A 23,184-nucleotide genomic window follows, 5' to 3' on the forward strand; every position below is an offset into this window, starting at 1 on the left:
TGAGAGAAATACATTGATTAGTTACTTGCTGCATGCGTCATGACCAGGGCCCAAACTAGGGAGGAGCCTGCAACCAAGGGACATGCCTTTGACCAGAATCGAACCCGGGACCCTTTCGTCCGCAGCTGATGTTTCAATCCACTGAGGCAAACCGGCTAGGACAGACAGATATGCCCTATTTCAATTGCTTCATTTTAGAAAAATGGCAGCAGAGTAGCTGGATGCTGCACAGACATGCCCCCAGGAACAAGCTGGAATTATAACTGAAATGTGGAAAGGCTTCCTGAATAATCAATGGAAAACTCACAGGAAAGAACCCTGATACCCAAGGACCAAAAGTGTAGACTGCATAGAGACTGGTAGGAGGGGTGGAGGCACGAAAGGGCTAGCCGGGCACCCACAGATGGCAATTGAAGTCCCGGAGAGTCTCAGCTGTGAGGGAGTGCCACTGAGAACTCTGGGATCTAATCCTGAAGCTGGGCTCCTCAGCAGAGAGCACCAAATCTGAGGAGGGTACCCATATAACATCCAGCTGTAAAAAGGGGGGTGGGGGGGCCTGTCTGCCAGGGAGTGGCAGCTGAAAGTTCAGGCACCCTCTTGAAGGGCCAACGCACAAAAATTCCCGGTGGAGCCAGACACCTTGTGCTCTGGCAAAGAGAGGGTGAAGTGGACTGGAGCTGTGAGAGCAGAACCCAGGAGTGGGGACTCGGGAGATAGAGCTCAGAAGGCAGACACCCCAAGTTTCCTGGGTTGAGCCATTCCCTCACACAGCGGAGGACATCTTTCCCACATAGACATCTGCCTTGCCTGGGGGGAAGACAATCGACACACCCTGCTGCAGTGGTTCTCAACCTTCTGGCCCTTTAAATTCAGTTCCTCATGTTGTGACCCAACCGTAAAATTATTTTTGTTGCTACTTCATAACTGTAATGTTGCTACTGTTATGAATCGTAATGTAAATATCTGATATGCAGGATGGTCTTAGGCGACCCCTGTGAAAGGGTCGTTCCACAGCCAAAGGGGTCGCGACCCACAGGTTGAGAACCGCTGCCCTATTGGAAAACACTTTGCCCTGAGGCCACTTAAGAGATTAAAAGTAACAGCCTCTAGGCCAGGGGTGGGCAAACTTTTTGACTCGAGGGCCACAATGGGTTCTTAAACTGGACCGGAGGGCCAGAACAAAAGCATGGATGGAGTGTTTGTGTGAACTAATATAAATTCAAAGTAAACATCATTACATAAAAGGGTACGGTCTTTTTTTTCAATAGTTTTATTCATTTCAAACGGGCCGGATCCTTGCCCACAGCTGCTCTAGGCAGAAGCAACTGCCCCACCCTGTTGAAAAAACTCTCACCACACCTTCGGATGATTGCCTGGGGGCAATTCAAGTCAGAATCCTATTAGTCTGTAGACAGAAATGGTCTCCGCAGGTTTTGAATCTTTGCCTGATCCAATTAGTCAGACAGCCTTTAACACTGTCCTGCACTAGAGATTGAGAGGTGTAGGAGGATCTATCCAATACATAGTCACAAACCCAGAAAGACAACCAAAATAAGGAAACAAAGAAATAACCCCCAAATGAAAGAACTAGAGAATTCTCCGGAAGAGATAAATGAAGCAGAGATAAGAAATTTATCTGAAACAGAGTTCAGAGTAATGATTTTTAAAGTGCTCAACAGTATGAAAAAAGATATAATAACTATGAAAAAAGAACAGTCTGAGATAAAGAAAGACATAACACAAATAAAGAGCACATTGGAAGGAATACACAGCAGATTAGGGGAAGGTGAGGATCGAATCAGTGAATAAAAGACAGAGTTGAAAATATCACTCAATTAGAGAACCAAAAAGAAAAAAAACAATTAAAAAACATGAGGACAGCTTAAGGGAGCTGTGGGACAGAGAGACACGTAACAACGTTACAATAATAGGTGTACCAAAAGAGGCAGAAAGGAAGAAAGGAATAGAAAAGGTGTTGGAAGAAAGAACTGTAGAAAACTTCCCTCACCTGGTAAAAGAAAAATCACACAAGTTCAGGAGGCACAGAGAAACCCAAACAAGAAGAACCCAAACAGACTCACATCCAGACACATCATAATAAAAATGCCAAAAATTAAAGACAAAGAGAGAATCTTAAAGGCAGCAAGAGAAAAAGAAAAAAAGTGTTACCTAAAAAGGAGTTCCCATGAGGCTGACACCTGATTTCTCATCAGAAACTCTACAGGCCAGAAGGGAATTGCATGAAGTACTCAAGGTAATGGAAAGCAGATCTTCTGAGACCAAGGTTACTATATCCAGCGAGGCTATCATTCAAGATAGACGGTCAAATAAAGAGCTTCCCAGATAAAAAAAGCCTAAAGGAGTTCATCACCACCAAGCTAGCATTACAAGAAATGTTAAAGGGATTGCTATAAGGGATTGCTGAGAAGAAACAGAGAGAGAAAGCTAGCCATACAGAATTAAAATGGCTATAAATAAGTACCTCTCGATAATAACCCTAACTGTAAATGGATTAAATGCTCCAATCAAAAGGTGTAGGGTAGCTGAATGGATACAAAAACATGGCCCAACTATAAGCTGTCTACAAGAGACCCACCTCAAAACAAAAGATACACACACAGGATGAAAGTGAAGGGATGGGAAAAAAATTTCCATGCAAATGGAAAAGAAAAAAATAAAAGCTGTAGCAGCAATATTCATATCTACAAAATAGACTTTAAAATAAAGGCCATCACAAGAGACAACAAAGGTCACTACATAATACTAAAGGGATCAATTCAACAAGAGGATATAACCCTGGTAAACATTTATGCATCCAATATAGGTGCAGCTAAATATATAAAAAAAACTTCTAGAGGACTTTAACGGAGAGATTGACAACAATACAGTCATAGTAGGGGACTTGAACACCCCTCTGACTTCCCTGGACAGATCTTCCAGACAAAAACTTAACAAGGAAACAGAGACTCTAAAGGAAACACTGGATCAGATGGATTTAATAGACATTCATAGAACATTTCTCCCCAATGCAACAGAATATACATTCTTCTCAAGTGCACATGAGTATGGAGTTTCCTCAAAAAATTAAAAATGGAACTCCCATTTGACCCAGTCATCCCACTTCTAGGACTATATCCCAAGAAATCAGAAACACCAATCAGAAAGGATATATGCACCCCTATGTTCATAGCAGCATAATTTACAATAGCTAATATTTGGAAACAGCCTAAGTGCCCATCAACAGATGAGTGGATTAGAAAACTGCGATACATCTACACAATGGAATACTACGCTGCAGTAAAAAAGAAGGAACTCTTACCATTTGCAACAGCATGGATGGACCTGGAGAGCATCATGCTAAGCAAAATAAGCCAGTCAGAGAAAGATAAATATCACATGATCTCATTTGTGGAATATAATGAACAACATAAATTGATGAACAAATATAGAGCCAGAGGGAAAAAATATATAATGGAATATAATAGAAGTAATCCTGTTATTTGCAGATTTTTAGTATTTCCAACAACTTCTGAGATATCATACTATGTTAGTACAGTTTTGGTAATATTATACTTGAAATCCTTTTATTCTTGAAATATTAGTGTTTATTGCATGTAATATTATTATATGTAAAATCATTTTTCTTGAATAATTGGTATTTACTGCATATAACATTATCATATTTAAAATCATTGTTCTTGAGATAAAAAAAATGCTTCATCTTAAAAACAGAAGCTGCCTTTCTTCTGGGAAAAGATGATTTGAAAAATCAAGGTATGAGAAGCATACTGATTCCACTATCTTCCCCAAACTTCACCATGCTATAAAATAACTAACTGGAGTATTTTAATACTATTTCCCTGATGGGTACACCACAATGTCTAAAAGGAAACCAACTTAAAAATTTCAGATTCACTCTGTTCCTCTTACTGCAGATCCTCAAAATTTAGCTGTAACTTACAATGTTTCCCTTTCAAGGGTTACTAGAATTAAGCCACTTCTATTCTTAATTTCTAACAGGGAATAAAAGCAGAAAAGAGATTAGAGTATAACTCCAAGCAGTAAGAGCTGCAGGTTAATGCAAAAATGTTTTAATTTACCTGCTATGATATAAGAATTTGCAACCCTGTTATGGAAATAACCACAAAACATTTTGTCTTATTGCTCCTTTCATTTTTACTATAAAGTTTAACTCACATCAGTGAGGAAGCATCTCTTCATATCTGTAATTGTAGATATGAAGAATAAGAAAAGCAGAATACATTTGTTTAACATGGCAGAGATACTCCTAGAAGTTAGATAAAAACCAAACTTACCTTATAAAGACCTAAAGTATCTGACAAATTCTAAACGTTTAACAGATACAAACTGTCAGCTTTCCCAGCCCTCTCAACTCCTTCCCACTTACCCCCTAGTTTAGACATAAATGCAAAGGTCTAAAGCTTATACTATAATTAATTTGGCGCTCAAACAGCATAATGAATAGAAGATAAAAATTGACAAAAATTCTCCCCTTTACCAAACTCTAGCTAGGATCCTCTTGAGCCCTTTTCTCAACTAGGCCTCAACCTCTGCCTATAAAAACTACAGACTCTTAACACAAATGATTTCATCTATTCCTCTCCCCCAACAGTAGAAGATTTAAACAAACACTAACAGTTTCTAACAGCTCAAGACCCCATCCCTAGGTTGACTAGCCCCGCTTTAAGTGCCTGCCTAGGAAAGCTCTGGGTTGCCAAAAGAATTTAAGGTTTGTTATAACCAACATCTGACTACAGGCCCCAGAGCACCCTATCTTAGAGCACTTAATAAAAAGAGTTTACAACTGTGAATTATCCTTGACCCTTTGAGATGTATATGTATCTCCTACAATTCTGGAATTTTTGCTCAAGGATATGAAAGCCATTCCTTTAAAACAGTGGTTCTCAACCTTCCTCATGCCGCGACCCTTTAATACAGTTCCTCATGTTGTAGTGACCCCCAACCATAAAATTATTTTCGTGGCTACTTCATAACTGTAATTTTGCTACTGTTATGAATCATAATGTAAATATCTGATATGCAGGATATATTTTCATTGTTACAAATTGAACATAATTAAAGCATAGTGAGTAATCACAAAAACAATATGTAATTATATATGTGTTTTCCGATGGTCTTAGGCGACCCCAAAGGGGCCGCGACCCACAGGTTGAGAACCAATGCTTTAAAAGGTGATCATCAAGAAGGAGAGGGTCTCAGTCCCTGTCTCTGTAGAATAGAATCAACTTCCATGGTTGTCAGCTAAGAGGCACCGCCCCACCTTATCATTTACACTGACCAAACCCTTTGTAATTTGTCACTTCCCTGACTCTATTGAGCCAAGATAGCAAACCCTGTCTAGTCCCTCACCTTTTAAAATAACCAGTCCCTCTGCACAAATCCAGTTCAGTTCACACAGGACTTTGTATTGTAGCAGTAAATTACTCATTAAGAGCTGTCCTTACCACTTTAACTAGTGTCCAACTTTGTTTATCTTTGACAAAAATAAATAAAGAAGGAACGTTACATTAAGTTAAACATATCTCAATTAAAAGATTAAAAGGAAAAACATATCTCAAGTAGTAAAGACTCAGTTACTTTATATAAGATCATTTGGATATAAAGTTCTTTTTTTAAAAAAAAGCATGAAGGCTGCAACTTCATGAAGGGATCATAAATTCAGGGAGTCAACCAATCAACATTTGGAGCTGGAAAGAACACCTGGTAAACATCAAACCCCAACCCTTCATGTTACAAATGATGAATCTAATGCCCAAAGAGATTAAGTGACTTACCCAAGGTGATTTAAATGAGGGACTGGATTAGAAAAGGCTAATTCAGCATGATTGTCTTCCTGACTCCAATATGAAATATTCTTTCTCTTGCATTCTCATTGGTAAAGGCAACATTCACCATTAATCATTCAAGGTCAAACATGAACATATATTACCCTAGTACAATGTGAGTTTTTACAATTCCACTATACACCACAACTGTACATCAAGGACAGTTTGTTTGATGCAAGTACACATAAGATTTCATTTCATTCGGGGAGGCTATTTCAATAGTCCTAGGGAAATATATGAAGCACCTTGGTGAAGAGAAATTGCTTTCACACACAAACAAAGAAACAAATCCCCATGCATAAACCCAAAGGAGGGCCAAATGATGTAGCTAGTCTTAGGAACAACCAAAAGAAGAAAAATAAAAGTAAATAAAAAATCCTTTTCTGCACTTACCAGCAAAGCATTTGGAACAGAGGTTCATAGTCTTGCTGGACCTGGGGCAAAAAAGAAAAAGGAACAAAAAGAAAGAAGAGCTAAAAATTCAGTATCATTGGCCAGGCAACCACACTAATAAACTAATAATAAATCCCCAACCAGCCACACCACCCCCACAACAAAACACAATACTTTTTGTTTGTGAGTTATCCAATGCATTATTTTTTGTGATTAGCAGCTTAAGATGATGACACAAGAGTCAATTTCTCCCACATAATTACCACATTCCTGCTGTTCACACTGGAGCATATATCACGAAGTTATCACTATAATGAAAACTTTGTCTGTAAAGGGGCAAAACTTCCTCACTGTATACACATTCATTTTTCTCTACAGCATTACTTGAACTTTTCTCTTGTCTTTTTTCCCCCTCATTCCACTCCTATTTCAAGATCCTGGTCACATTATGACCTTGCTGTTTAAAATTCTTTCTTCAGATGTTCCCAATAAAATTATTTTTCATGTCCTTTCCTCGTTAATAATAGCTACTAGTCTCGGAAAAATAACTTGAGTGGGCACTTGACATGCATTATCGTAATCTTCCTAACATCCCTGAAATGGGTATTATCATATTGCTTTGCTTCTAAATGCATTTTTTAAAAATCACATTAACATTTGTACAACCATGAAACATCATGCAATTGGCTACAAGGAATGACTAATTTAAATGAGAAAATGTTCCCACCACCTCCTACAAGGGGTCTGAAATTCAGAGGTCTTAGGAAATCAAGGCCATACAGTCCCATGCCCACGTGAAAGATGAGCAGCTTGCCCAAGGTCACACAGTTGGAGAAGTACAGAGGAAGTATGTGACCTCGGTACTGAGCCAACTCCAAAGGCCATCCTGCGATCCTCTGTTCACAACACAGCACAGTATGTGGCATCACACAGCAGCCCAGGCACAACACAGTGGGCAATCTAATCTAATAATAGAGGAATATGTAAATTTGTCCATTACAGCATCATGTCACGACCAGATCAGCAGGTTGCATCCCCGTGCTCTGCTCAGGCAGCTGAAAGGCCCAGGATAGGATAGGATACGACAGGAGAGGATAAGGAAGGAGAGGGAGAGGAAGGCAGGCTGAGAGGAGAAACAGAAATACAGAAAGGGAACAAGAAAAAGATACAGGGATGGAAAAGGGAAGGAAACGCGGGTGGAGCAGGTGCGCCCCTTGGGTGGGGCACAGGCAGAAGCGGGAGGAGGCTGGAGGACAGCTGAGGCCTTCTGGGCAGAGGCGCTCCTGCTTCCTGGCAGCAGCGCCCAGGGCCGCGCGGGCCTCAGCCACCCTCACTGGGCCGGGTGTCCTAGACAGGGAATAGGAGCAGGACAACAACAGGGAAGCCCGGGAAGGGGGGGGGGGGGGGGCAGTGAACACCCGGCCAGGGCTGAGCTCTGGGCTGGGGGTTAACGGCCTGCCCCAGCAGAAGCTTTAAGAAGGGAAGGAGGGAGGGAAGAACTTTATAAAGGAGTTAGCAGAGAGCAGAGTTAAAGAAGGAAAGAGGATGTGTGAGTAAGCTGCAGGAACTATAATGAAAATCAAGTATAGTTGTGTATTGGGGACAGATTTTAAAAGTAGGAGTCAGAAAAGAAAAAAGATAAATGATAGTGAATAATTAGGCAGGTAGATAGATATTAAAACAGTGGAAGAATGTATGGGAAAGGTAGGATGAGAGAGAAAGAGGGAAGAAAAGTTTTAAAGGGGAGCCAGTACTACTTAAAAGGAGAATGGGAAGAAGGAAGAAATTGGGGGAGGAAGCAAAGCAAGTCCAAGGAAGGAAGTAAAGAAAAAAAATAAGGTGGGAAGGAAGGGAAAGGGGAGGGAGGGCAGGGGTACAGATAAAGGAAAGAAGGAATGTGGGGGGGAGGGAGGGAGGGAGGGTAGGAAAAGGATGAGAAGAAGAAGGATGGAACACAAGTAGGAAATAACGAGGAAAGAAAAGTTTATAAATGATGAGTCAGTAGGAAAAAGTGTTACATAAAGGAGAGAGAGAAATTGTGTGACAGGGAGAAGCCAGTAAGAAAGTCAAATACAATTGTGTGTGAAGGGGATAAGATGGGGAAAAAAAGTTAATAGGGGCGACCAGGCCAGCAAGTGAGGGCAGTTAGGGGGATCAGGCTGGCACGGGAGGGCAGTAGGGGGGATCAGGCAGGCAGGCAAAATGGTTAGAGCAGGCAGGCAGGTGAGTGGTTAGGAGCCTGAGGTCCTGAATTGCAAAAGGGATGTCCAACTGCCAGTTTAAGCCTAATCCCTGGCTTCCAGATTAGAGAGGGTGCAAGTGGGGCTGAGGGACCACCCCCTCCTGTGCATGAATTTCATGAACCGGGCCTCTAGTCAATAATAAGTTGTCTGTTAAGTTATTCTCATTGCTATTTCCCTTCCTGAATCTTTCTCAAGTACTAGACTCATTCCGACAGCTTTCTTCCAAAAGACTCCTGGAATACTCTGTTGAATAATCTGACCTATTTACAGCCTCATTCCTCAGCAACTCCCTTCCCCATATTTTAGTCTTTGCCCAGAGCCACTCCTCCACATGGATTAAACCAACTTTCTTCTGCCTCCTTAGTAAATTTTATAATGAAAGCCTTCCTCAGGAAGTATTCCCTGATGACTATGATTGTATGCCAATGTAATGGAACCAAAGACCTAATGGTTAGTAACTGTCATAAGGTGACAATATTTGGGGGGTGGGGTGGGGGGGGGGGGGACCGACCAAGAAGGGATGGTCATTATTTCTCTTTCCCAAAGGAGATGCTATGTTAACAGGTAGATTTTTCTTTAAGACTCTACTTAATATAAGGACAACAAAGGCAGTAAGGAAATTTAAGCATCAATAATTGCATACAAAATGAAAAAATGGAAGATGTATTAATAATGGAATCTAACATTTTTTATATGCCTACTATGTGGTAAGCATGATACTAGATGCCTTCAACCCCATTTCACCAAACGAGAAAACAGAGGCTCCAAGAGGGTATATAACTTGCCAAAGGTTACAAAACACGTTAGGTGATGAACCTCGTCTGCTGAACTCCAAAGCCTGTGTTGTTTTCACCACGTCATGCCTCGAATACAGAGGAGAGGGGTAATCTGGAAGAATGGTCCGACAGAACCTAGACAGAACCTAGACACAGAACCTACACAGAACCTAGAGACAGAAGAACTTCGCTGGAGAGAACATGGCAAAAGATCCTGGACAGAAACTGGAGACAGAACCTAGCGAGAGAACATGGCAAAAGATCCTGGACAGAAACTGGCCACACAACCTAGAGACAGAACCTAGCGAGAGAACCTGGCAAAAGATCTTGGACAGAACCTGGCTACAGAACCTGGCTGGAGAACCTACAGAACCTGGATAGGACATGGCAAGAGAACCTGACTAGAATCTGGTGACTGAACCTGGCTGGAGAACCAAACCAGAACTTGGCTGGAGATCCTAACCAGAACTTCGCTGGAGATCCTAACCAGAACTCAGCTAGAGATCCTGGCTAGGCTGCTGATCAACTGAACGCTGCCTCTGTGTCGTTCCTTCTTCGCCGACTCTGTCCACACCTTTGGGGACCCCTGGACCTGCTGGGGTTGGACCCCGGCATTTTTTTTTATTATTTGTTAATTTGCATATTAGTAAAATATAATATAGCTTTGTTTTAGAAAGTTTTTTTTTAAATCTTGTTTCAGTTGTGAATATGTATATAAATGTGCAAATTTTTCAATATAGAATTTATTCCTTACTATGGGTCCTGGTTTTTAAAAAAGTTTGAAAAAATATGGAGTTAAAATAAGAAGTTGCAGGGAACGTTTAGAAAAGATGCTGAGGATATTAGGCAGGTTACTCATGTGGGCACAGTGGAAGGATTTTAGGAAGTTGGAGAGGTTGGGATATGTGAGAAAGGAAGAAGTTTAGAAACATAAAAGTGAGTGTCAGGGCATTTGAATCAAAAGCCTCTGAATTAGAGCATTTTCCCCTAAATCCTATTTCTTCTTCACATTGGCAGTGGATAAAGGGAAGGTACAAGTAAACTTGACTACACCAAAATTAAATATACAGAACAGATCCTACAAGGATTAGGGAATATCTCTTGGCCCACAAAAGACTCTTTTTTTTCTTTTTAAAAATTTTTTTACCTATTGATTTGAGAGAGAGAGGGAGAGGCATAGATTTGTTGTTCCACTTGTGCATTCACTGTTTTCTTCTTGGATGTGCCCTGACCGGTGATCAAACCTACAACCATGGCATCTCGGGACGACGCTCTAACCAAAGCAGCTACCGGCCAGGGCCACTGTTTCTTTTTCTTACGTTGTTGCTCTGGCTAGAACTCTAAGACAATGTTGAATATTAGTGGTGACAGCAGGCATCCTTATACTGTTTCCGATCTTCTGGGGGAAAGTTATCAGTCTTTCCACAGTGAGTATGATATTAACTATGGGTTTTTCATAAGTGCTTTTTACAATGTCAAGGTGATTAAAGTAATTTGAGTCTTATCAACTTAGGCTTTAGCTAAGATACCTCAATGAAATGCAGTTTAGTAGAAATAGTGTATTTTTTAAATCTGCATTGAAAAACATTTGCTCGATGAGACTGAGTGCATAAGAGGAACCATACCTTCCACTTGGTAAAGAGATCAGCAAGGAAACCATTCACAGCTTTCTCAAAATACAGATCCCCATAAATATCAAAATCCCACATTTCACAGCTCATCTGAATAAATATGTAAACCATAGCCGACGTAGAACGGAACACCACCCTGGTATCTTCACTGATATAACCACACATGACCTTAAAAAAAAAAAAAAAAAAAAAAGAATGGTCCCACAACTAAAGATTTAATCTGTGGTAATTAGGTCAGCTCTCTTCATATGGTGAAAGCGCAATGCCTCCCCTTCAAAAACATATACCAGCAGGAGGGCAGGCATTGTACCAGTTCCATCTCATAGAAGATCTGATGATAAAGGAATCCCTTGGTTACTAGAACTCCCCCCAGGGAAGCAGGCCTCTTCCAGATGTATTGCTGTCTCTCATCCATGCAGTGCCACTAGAGCCAGAGGCAACTTATTTCTCACCTCTGCTGCTCTGCAGTGTCCAGCAGAAATCATGAAAAGTCTACAGAAAACAACTGAGGGCAGCTCAACACCAATTGTGCTAGTTTTAACATCTGTGTAAGCTGGTAAGAAAAAACTGGCAAATAGCATTTTTCTCTGCATCCCTTTACCTCTCTTCAGATACTTCATGTTATTTAAAATACCCACTATACCAATATATTACCTAAATGACATACATTCTACTTTCTGCTTAGAAATTTTTCAGCAAGAAGGTTATCAGATTACAAATGAAATTACACAGCTACTGATATTATTAATCAAAACAGATGTCTGAAATCTGAAATAAACCAAATTTTGGCTATAGAAATAATGGCCATTGGTAATGCCAACTTGGATCCTGCAGGTCAACACTAATGAACTAAAAAAAAAAAGCAGGCAGAGGCTTCTGGAAATTCTGCTCCTTTCTCATGTTCAACATGTAAAACTTGAAGCTAGCCATAGGCATACAACTACAGACTGTCCATGGGAAAAAAAGTGTGATCAACGTGCACAGTCTTGGGACAGACAACAGAGTTCTCTATGTGGCAGCAACCATGAAAGGTGAATAGGATTTTCCTATGCCCCACTGCTGAAAAGAAATTGCTCTTACTGAGATCTACAATGGCTACCAAGTTTCTAAAACCAAGGTTTAGTTTAGTAGGTTGAATAATGACCACACAAAGACGTCAAATCCTAATCCCTAGAATTTACCTTATTTGGAAAAAAAGGTCTTTGAGGTTAAGTATTTTGAGTTTACCCTGTATTATCCAGGTGGGCCTAAATGACATTACTAATGTTTTTGTGACAGGGAACGAGGAGTTTGGAGAGACACACAGAAAAGGCACTCAGTGAAGATGGAGGTACAGACTAGAGAAACATGGTCACAAACACGGGAATGATAAGGTTAGCTACCACTCAAGAGGTAAAGAATGGATTCTTCCCTAACTCCTAGAGCAGCAGTTCTCAACCTGCGGGTCATGACCCCTTTGGGGGTCGAACAATCCTTTCACAGGGGTCGCCTAAGACCATCCGAAAACACATATATAATTACATATTGTTTTTGTGATTAATCACTATGCTTTAATTATGTTCAATTTGTAACAATGAAAATACATCCTGCATTACAATTCATAACAGTAGCAAAATTACAGTTATGAAGTAGCAACGAAAATAATTTTATGGTTGGGGGTCACCACAACATGAGGAACTATATTAAAGGGTCACAGCATTGTAATGGAAGGTTGAGAACCACTGTCCTAGAGGGAAGTCAGTCCTGCCAGATTTGGGGCTTGTAGCCTCTAGACCAGTGATGGCGAACCTATGACACGCGTGTCAGAGGTGACACGCGAACTCATTTTGGGTGACACGCATCGACAGAGACAAAAAATTGCATAATTCAAATATTTGTCTCTCGCAACGGCCAGAGTTGGGCATCACTCAAGTAATATTATTACTCACGTTACTCATGATCAATAATGCAATTCTAAAACCAGATGTAAACATGTACATCGGTGTTGCGTAGCAAAGATACATAGTGAAAACATCCAAGATACATTGTTCCAATATTGACATTAATATAAAAAGGTTAAGAATTGCACTATAAAGAGATTAATCTTTACTCATGACATTTTATTTTTACTCGAGTGACAAAATGCCCAATTCTGGAAACGGCCTCGTTATTGTCAACATGTGCCTCAGGTAAGCTTCCCGTGCGTTCGGGTGCATTCGGCAAATGAACGCACTTGATCGCCATGTTCATAGGAGACAGGAGTGGGAGGGTTAGAAGAAAAAAATATACAGTGCAACAGTGCTCGACAAGACATTCTGCGTGTTGGATAATTGATTACAGCACCATATATTTGTTGGTTATACATACTATCTTTGAATTGTTTTGCATCAGGAGTCAGTGCAACAACACTGCAAAAAGTTAATAGGTAAGAAACCTATCAACCTTTTATAAAAAAACGCCGTGATTTATATTTATTTATTTTTGCAGCCTTGTGATGGAGAATCAAAAAAATAAAAAAGCAAGATTGAATGATAAAGGAAGTGGAAGTAGCACTAGGCGACCCTTTCAAGACATATGGCCCGAGATGTACGGGATTGTCAACAGAAACAACAGATCACTGTGCATACTGTGTAATGAAACGGTAGTAAGCAGAACGTGGAATGTAGAGAGACATTTTGAAACTAATCATTGTCAGCTCTTGAAAAAAAGTATCCATGAAAGGAAGGAATACATTTCTAGGCAGCTAAACCTCTGTAAAAGTCAATCAAATTCCATCATTAAATTTGTAAGATGCTCTACAAATTTAACTGTAGAGCATCTTACAAATTGTATTGCTCACTCCATAGCTCAGCATGGAAAAGCCCTCAGTGACAGAGAATTTATTAAGGAAACATTTCTAAAATGTGCACCAGCTCTATTTCACAATATGAAAAATAAAGATGATATTATTAAAAGAATTTCTGAGTTACCACTCAGTAGAAATACTATCAAAGACAGAATAATAGATCTTAACAAAAACGTACAACATCAATTAAAAAAAGACTTAAATAGTTGTAAATATTTTTCGATTTCTCTTGATGAAACTACTGATGTCACATCAAATGCTCAGTTGGCCATTATTGCTAGATATTCTGATGGTCTCACAATGAGAGAATAGTTGATAAAGTTAGAATCAGTGCCAATAAGTACATCAGGAAACGAAATATTCAGTGACCTAAACAATGATATCTCTAAAATTGTGTCAGTCAAGACAGATGGGGCACCAAATATGGTGGGAAAAAATGTGGGATTCCTGAAATTGTTTATGGAAGCTATTAGACATCCACTTGTACCTTTTCATTGCATTATCCATCAGGAGGTGTTGTGTGCCAAATCAGGATTCTCAGAATTGAATGATTTAATGTCAGTTGTACCAAAAATTGTGAATTTTATAGCTTCTCGACCCCTTCACAAGCGAGAATTTTCTGCACTTTTACAGGAAGTTGATTCAACCTACAGTGGACTACTGATGTTCAATAATGTGAGATGGCTGAGTCGAGGTAAAGTACCTGAGTGATTTGTGGAGTGCTTTGAAGAAATTACGGTATTTATTGAGAATAAGGATCTGGCAAACTTTCCTCAGACCAATGATCATAAGTGGGTCAGCAATTTGATGTTTTTTACAGATTTCTCTGTTCATATGAATGAACTGAACTTAAAATTACAAGGTTTTGGCAAAAGTATTGACGTTATGTTTGGATACATCAAATCTTTTGAAAGTAAACTTAAAATTTTCAAGCGAGATACTGAAACTAACACAAGTATTTTCCTCGGATAAAAAAGTATTTCGAGAAGGCCACTACAATGAGTGTAATGGAGTCCATACTTATGTGCCAGAATATAGTAAACTCATTATTTGAACAGTTCAGCGAAAGATTCAACCAATTTAGAAGCCTAGAACAGACCATTAAAATAATTAAGTGTCGACTTAAGGTCAAAACTTGAAAATCTGGAACGAAATCGTTTGAATAATGAAGAAGAGTGCAACTATGAACAAGAAAGTTTGAATGCTTGGAACAGAGTACCTGACACTTTTAGCGACATAAAAAATCTAGCGATGGCTTTGCTAACAATTTTTTCATCAACATATTTTTGTGAGACTTTGTTCTCAGCATTAAATAATATTAAAACGAACAAAAGAAACTGCTAACAGATGAAGTTAGTGGCGCCTGCTTGGCCTTGAAGTGCACCAAGTATGAACCTGCAATCGAAGAATTAGCAGACAAACTTCAGCACCAAAAAAGTCACTAATTTCTAGTTTTTGTACCATTTGATTATCATTGTTTTTATTATTATTTTTTCCTAAATGTACAGTTGTTTTTGTTTTTGTTCATTTTATACATATTTTTTGGTTGATTTCTTTGTTAAATGGCATTTAAATATATAAAATAAATATCAAAAATATAAATCTTTTTTTTACTATGGTTGCAAATATAAAAAAATATATATATTTCTATATGTGACACAGCACCAGAGTTAAGTTAGGGTTTTTCAAAATTTTGACACGCCGAGCTCAAAAGGTTCGCCATCACTGCTCTAGACCTTTAAGAGAATAAATTTCTGTTGCTTAAGCCATCAAATCTGTGATAATTTGTTACAGCACCTTCAGCAGCATTCAACCAGATTCTTCTTGAAACTCTACTTCTGCCTTCTTGTCACTCAGATCCTGGATCAAATATGCCTCTACCCTCTAGTTTTCCTCCGACCTAACTGCTCTCCATTAGCCACCTTTGCTGACTCCTCCTCCACTGTCAAGACTTTATCTGGAGGTCCAAGGACTCAGTCCTCACTATCTCTATTTCTTGCTTAGTGATCCCATGACTTGAAATAACATATATATTAAAGATTCACAAGTGTTCACCCTCATCACCTTGCTCCAAACTTATATATATCTACCTGCCTATTCAATATTTCAAATTCAACATTTCAAACTAGAACTCTCAATACCCCCGAAATGTGCATGACTCATTTTGTCCACCTTTGTAAATGGCAATACCCTCTTCCCTGTCACTCAAGTCAAATTTTAATTCCCATCCTTCCAGCAGTCTCTCAGTCATACACAATACTCAGCAAGATCCATTAGTTCTATTTCCAAACAGACCTCAATATCTACTTCTCTCCTTTGCCAATGCCTCTACTCTGGCCACCATTAACTTTCATTGGATCTATGTAATGACTTTTTACTAGTCTCCGCATTACCATTTTTGACCTTTCACAATTTTACACACAGCAATCAGAGTAATCTTTTAAAAACAAGATCATGCTATTTTCTTACTTAATGCCATTCAACAATTTCCTATTGCATTTAGTATAACATTCAAACTTTCTACCAAAGCCTTGAAGTCTCCTGATGATCTGGCTCTATCTCCCCTCTTCATTTCTTACCATTTTGCTCCTCTCAATACCACATTTCTAACCACACTGGCCTTTTTCTCAGTTCTAAAATGTGTTGTAGAGCTCTTGCCAATGTTGTTCCCTCTATCCTGAAATCACTGTATTACTCTTTCTTGTCACTCAGGTTCTGATTCAAACCTCCTTAGTAGGCTTTACCTGACCCAATTTAAATCAGTCCCTCTTCCTGTTTTCTTTGCATCATTCTTTCATATCTCACCACTGACCTATTTGCTTGTTGAATATCTTTCACCATGGGAAGTTAAGTGTCATTATATCTTTCATCACTAGAAGTTAAGTGTCATAAGTGCAAAGACCCTCTTGGTCACTTGATACTTAATAGGTACCCCCAAAAATATTTGTTAAATGAAGAAATGAATCCTGTCTTGAAGGCATGAACCATGAACAATCTAAGTAGATTTGAAAAATGTATTTTGTAAAGGTCATTCAAACACTACCAAGATGACAGAGCAGTTGTTAGTCTGTCATCTCTCAGGAGCTCTGTCACACTGTTTTAGCTACAACTGGTAGATAATGCCACCCTGTGTACCTGGCCATGATTTGTCACTCAGGAGATAACAGGTGGCAGGCACTTTTAGAAGTTTCTTTCCAATTAAATAAAGTTGGGGGGGAAAAACACCGTAAATTTTCTTCTTCTTTCAATAAATAATGTTTAATATTTTCTGGGTTTAAATATATGCCCCTTTCACATAATTTAGAAAAAGAATAGAAGCATTTCAAGCAAAAACTAAAGATCATTAATAATCCCACCCCCAAATAAGAACTGTTAACGTTCTGAAAGAATTCTTCCCTTACGTACAGATATACAAAATAAAGAATTTATATATTTAACAGTACTGGTAAAATTGTGTGGGATGTTCACAGGTGTGCATTTTATTATACTTTGACACATTTTTCATATATATGACATATTTGACAGAAACATATAAAGTTTTCACTTTATATTTACACTTAGTATTTCTCATGTCACTAAACATTCTTCAAAAACATTTATATTGCTCCATACAGTTTAGTATACAGCAGCCGTGGGCAAACTACGGCCCACGGGCCGGATCCGGCCCGTTTGAAATGAATAAAACTAAAAAAAAAAAAAAAAAAAAAAAAAAAGACCATACCCTTTTATGTAATGATATTTACATTGAATTTATATTAGTTCACACAAACACTCCATCCATGCTTTTGTTCCGGCCCTCCGGGCCAGTTTAAGAACCCATTGTGGCCCTCGAGTCAAAAAGTTTGCCCTCCCCTGGTATACAGGGTGGAGACACAAGTAGGTTTACAGTTGTTAGTACGGAAAATAAGAATAAACTGTTTCACATCAACTCTAAACCTACTTGTGCCCCACCCTGTATACAAATATTATAATTTATTTAGTCACATTCTTACTGTTGGATGTTTAACTTTTCCCCAGATTTCTTATATTATAAAAATTGCTTACTACACATTTGTGGACATAAATATTTGATCATAAATATTTTAATAAGTTTCTGCCCAGCCAGTGTGGCTCAGTGGTTGAGCATCACTAGTCGGATTCCATGTCAGGGCACATGCCAAGGATGCAGGCTCAATTCCTAGTACGGGGTGCGGAGTAAGTAGCAGATCCATGTTTCTCTCTCATTGATGTTTCTCTCTATTCCTCCCTTTCCCTTCCTCTCCCTCTAAAACCAATAAAAACATTTTTTTTAAAACTTATTCTGAGGAGAATTACTAAATAAAAAGGTATAATTCTGGTATTTCCTAATTACGTCCCAGATAAATTTTACCAATTTATACTCTCTCTCATCAAAAGCATTTCAAAATACTTTTTCAATACACTCTCACCGACATGGGTATTATTACTTTCAAATTTTTGCTTGATGGGATAAATGGTTATCTTGCTTTAATTATATTTTCTTCTGAAATAAAAATTTTTTTTCCAGTGTTGAAGAATATTAATTTTAATATATTTTTATTGATATCAGATAGGAAGGGAGAGGGAGAGGTAAAACATTATTAATGAGAGAGAATCATTGATCAGCCGCCTCCTGCATGCCCCACACTGAGGGATCGAGCCCACAACCCAAGCATGTGCCCTGACCAGGAATCGAACCATGACTTCCTGGTTCATAGGTCAATGCTCAACCACTGAGCCAGCTGGTGGGGCAAAATATATTAATTTTTAAATAAATTAACCTTCCAGCTAATTCATCTTGGAAATTGAAATAACACTCCTAATTTCTGAAAATTCTAGAAACATTTTATTTGTAATATTTTTCTGACATCCATACACCACTATCTCTCACCACCCAGGAAAACACATGCATGCCAGCTCCCTCCCAATATTTTAATATAAATGTGGAAATAAAAAACACTCACTATATCAATGTTTCTCAACACTTTTTTTTAATCCAAGACAAAGGAAGAAACTGAGACATACAAAATAATAAACAGCCAAAGGACAAACAAACATACAAGGAAGTATATAACTAAATAACTGTAAATATGAAGATGTGGAGAGTTCGAAAAAATCTGTTTCATAAGAAGAGTTATTTTACTTTATGTGGAACCAAAAAGAAAACAAAAATGAATAAACAAAACACAAGTAGATGCACAGATACAGAGAACAAGGTGATGGCTGTCAAAGGGAAAAAGGTTTGGGGATGGGAAAATCTAAGTTTAAAAAGAGATAAGGCCTTGTTCAACTAGTTTGGAGGATGAGTTCATATTCACAGTAATAATGGCATGTTAATATTTATCCCCACTTGGAGAACAATCAGCACACACCCAAAAATTATATTAATTTTATATAACCTATGATCTTAAATATGCATGTGCAGTTACACTGGGATAAACTAAATGAAAATATATGTGATCTCTCTGTTCTACATTTTACAAATGCATATAAATCTGCAGTTATCTGAAAATAAAAATTTAAATTAAAAAATTTAAACGTGCAATTAGTATTTTAATTAGAAATTTAACCATTTCATTTATACACCTATAAGTTTCTCTATTCAAGTGGATCAAAACATTTCTTTTTTCTTATTGAGAAAAGGGAGGATTGCCTTATATCTGGATCTCTTCATTTGCAAATATATATGATATTTTAAAAAATTCAAATTCTATTGCTGTAAAACTAATGCTCAGGAAAATTCACTTTGTAAAGAAAATGGCAGAAAAAAAGACTAAGTTTACTGCTGCCCAGTTACCTGAAGAAACTGTATTCAAGTTGACTATTAAATTTATCACCTATTCCCACCCACTTTACAAAAAGTGTTTTAAAATTCTACATCAATGGAGGGCACTTTCTGGAGTAAAAAAAAATGTTCTATGTCTGGGTGCTGATTACAGAGATGTATATATTCATTATGCATTTTATTAAATATAAATTATAGTTCCATAAAGGAAGTAAATTTTTATAATTCTATACTACACCAGGCACTACTGCTGGTAGTGCCTTCATGCTGTTATGAAAACAATACACAAAAACCTTTCCAACCATTTGTTATGGTAGCAAATATTTGAGAATAAAACTGAGAACAAAAAATTTGCCCTGGCCAGTGGTACAGTGGTTAGAGCGTCAGCCTTCACACCAAAGGGTCGCAGGTTCGATTCCTGGTCAAGGGCTCATACCTGGGTTGCAGGTTTTATGCAAGGCCCTGATCTGGGAACATGCAGGAAGCAACCAATCCATGTGTCTCTTTTACATCGATGTTTCTGTTTCTCCCAGCCCCCCTACCCCGACCCCAATCTCTTCCACTATATAAAAATCAATGGAAAAATATGCTCAGGTGAAGATTAAAAAAAATTTTTTTGCAGAGTGATAACAATAATGCCCTACAAGGATTCAAACTACAAGATTAAACAGGCTAGCAAGAGTAGGATAGCTCTATAGCTAAAAAATTCAAATGCTGCTTCCACAAATCGGGGTGAGGGTGAGGAATACTACATTTATGGAGGTTTTTTCCTGAATAAAGGTCGACGTAATTAAATGGCTATGAAATTTCTATAATGGGTTAATGATTATACTAAAGAACCAATTCTTCTAAGGCAAAATACTGAGATTTGCATTTTCCATCATCTTTGCAGCCATCCTATACAATAAAGGGGTAATATGCAAATAGACTGAATGACAGAACTGAACAACCAATCGAAGCATAATATGCTAATGATATGCTAAGGCTGCTCAACTGCTCACTATGATGTGCACTGACCACCAAGGGGCAGATGCTCCAACTGGTAGGTTAGCTTGCTGCTGGGGTCCGGCCGATCGGGACTGACCGAGATGGGCTGGACACGCCCTGGAGCCCACCCGCGGTCCCTCCCTGGCCTGATCATGCACCGGTGGGGTCCCTCAGCCTGGCCTGCTCCCTCTCGCAATCCGGGACCCCTCAGGAGATGTCAGAGAGCCAGTTTCAGCCCGATCCCACAGGCCACTTTCCTTGGGAGGGTGCCAGCCGCAGGGCTCATGGCTGGCAAGGGCTGCTGAGGCAGCGTGAGCCTCTCCCGATTGGAACTGATTGGGTGCGAGCCCGAGGCAGGCACAGTAGGGCCGGGATGAGTGGGAGCGGCAGGTAGGAACTGCAGGCAGCATTGGACTGCAGGTTTCGGCCCGATCCCTGCAGGCCTCCCAGAGGGACCCCACCTGTGATGAATTCGTACACCGGGCCTCTAGTCATTACATAAAAAACTATTGAAGAATTATATAAACATTTGTCCAGGGGCAAATACTTCTGCTTCATCCTGGTGAAGTGCACATTTATCCATTCTTATTATGAAGAAAATTTAGGTTTGCAAGCAAAGACATTCACTTATCCATATTTACGGAAAACTAGAGGCACAGTGCACAAAAATTTGTGCACGGGGGGGGGGGGGGCTGGGCAACCAGCAAGGACGATCAGGGGGCCCCCACTGGCGCTGCCCGCTTGCCGGCCCCGCCACCGGTCGCCTCCCTCTGTGGGGTGACCAGAGGGGCAATTGGAGGACCCCCGCTCACACCTGCCTTGGCTGGCTGGCTGGGGCCTGCGGGCTGGTGACAGCTCCTGCGTTGAGCATCTGCCCCTGGTGGTCAGTATGCATCATAATGACCGGTCATTCTGCCGTTTGGTCGATTTGCATATTAGACTTTTATTATATAAGATAGCACCTTTCACTTGTTTGAATTCTAGATGTTTTATATATTTAATAACTACCTACTAGGATATTCTTAAGGGGAGAGGTAAAAGGATCAGGATCACATCTGCTTTGAATCTAGATGAGAAATTGTTGAAAGGTATTAGCAGAAGAGAAACTGCTCTCCTTATTTCCAGTCCAATGCTCACTGAAAAGGAAATAAGTTCAAAGTTCAAAATTTCCATCTCCTGACTATTTTATCATTCACAAAATACAAGGTTGACTAAAGTCTGCAAAAGAAAATTCTCCATGCAATCAACCTGAGTAGTTATAAATCCCCAGCAGAAAAAGACAAAAGAGTAAGAAGGAAACTCAAGAGTACTTTTTTTTTGTCTCTGCTTCACTAAGACTTAAACTAAAGTATTCCTGTTCTGTAATCACCAGATTCCATTGCTTCTCTTTGTATCATATTTCATTGCCTCCCAATCCTCAAAATCATGAATTTCTAATGTCTTACTTTATTTATAACCTTGCTACTGCTGTAATGCCTTCATAATCTTGTCATTAGTATAACAACACAGGTTGTTCTACAGGGGGAGTGACCTGGGAGGAAAGGGCCTGGCTTGAATGTGTGACCTTTAGGGTTTTCTCACCCAATAAAATAAAATAAGTTACTTAGATCAGTGACCTCTGACAGTCTATGCATCTAGGATCACACAAAAATATAATATATAACCTAATAAGAGAACTACTAAACTATTCTGTTATTTTCTAGGCTAGATATGTACTAAGACCTTCTCATGGGGACTATTTCCTAATTTTTTTCGGTTTTCTCACTCTGTTACATTTTTTATGAGATCTTCATTGAAGCTTACATTGTGATGGTCTAATATAAATGGTGAAAAAATGGCCCTGTGATTTCTTTAAGTGCCACTCCAGTTATATGACTTCCTATGGATGGTTTTAAATGCAAAGGCATCACTGACTCATTTAACTGGTTTTCTTGTCACTTCGGGATTCGATGCATTACCATGGGTATAATTTTCCTTAAGAAAATTATATTGCCTTGATTCTGCTAAATGCCACCATGTATGTATATTCACCAACTCTTCTAACCTACCAGATACTCTCAATTTTAATCCAGGTGTCTATTGAGCCCCTATTCCACCAAACTTGATGTCATTCACAAACACAATGAGCACATTCTGTGCCACCATGTAAGAATATGCTGGAAATATTAAAAAGCTCAGGACCAATATGACAAAATTCAACTTGTAGTAGATGACCACCTTGTCCTCCCCAATGCTGAAGAATAGTGCTGAGCCTTGCCTACTGGTTCTAAGAAGAGCTTGATAATCATGGGCCCATCTACCTTCTTGGCCATATAACTTGGTACCTCTCACAAACATATGTCACCTAAACTATCATGACAAAAAACAAGATGAAAGGCTGTAATCTGGCAAAAAAAAAAAAAACAACAACAAAAAAAAACAGACCGATAAGAAATAACCTACAGTAGGTACCTTAAGATGGTGAGTCTGCGGCAGCATCTTCTTCAAAGAATAGAGCAAAGCAGTACTTTTCTTCGCTACTCAAGTGGCTGTATTAACCTATGCTCTTGAGACCCTCCATAAAACAGAATGACATGCCCAAAGCTTCCCAAATGCTCTCCCAGACAGCAGAGCTATTTTCCAATATAGAGCCTTATTTCCATTACTATCAGTTGAACTGAGCGATTGTGAAGTTGTTTTTG

At 39.0% G+C, this 23,184-nt stretch overlaps 1 protein-coding gene across 4 annotated transcripts in view; it reads right to left on the minus strand.

Annotated features, from left to right (window-relative positions):
• Positions 1-23,184, minus strand: part of ZFAND3 (zinc finger AN1-type containing 3) — a 346,984-nt gene that overhangs the window by 240,050 nt on the left and 83,750 nt on the right. For 3 of the 4 annotated variants that reach the window (XM_036316889.1, XM_036316886.1, XM_036316888.1), the window contains exon 2: positions 6,261-6,301. In XM_036316889.1, coding sequence (XP_036172782.1) covers positions 6,261-6,301 — 41 coding nt within the window. Of the gene's footprint in view, positions 1-6,260; positions 6,302-10,904; positions 11,037-23,184 lie in introns of those variants that run through there. The other variant, XM_036316887.1, reaches the window with a different exon arrangement.

This window comes from Myotis myotis, unplaced genomic scaffold (assembly GCF_014108235.1).
Source record: "Myotis myotis isolate mMyoMyo1 unplaced genomic scaffold, mMyoMyo1.p scaffold_m19_p_7, whole genome shotgun sequence".
NCBI lineage: Eukaryota > Metazoa > Chordata > Mammalia > Chiroptera > Vespertilionidae > Myotis > Myotis myotis.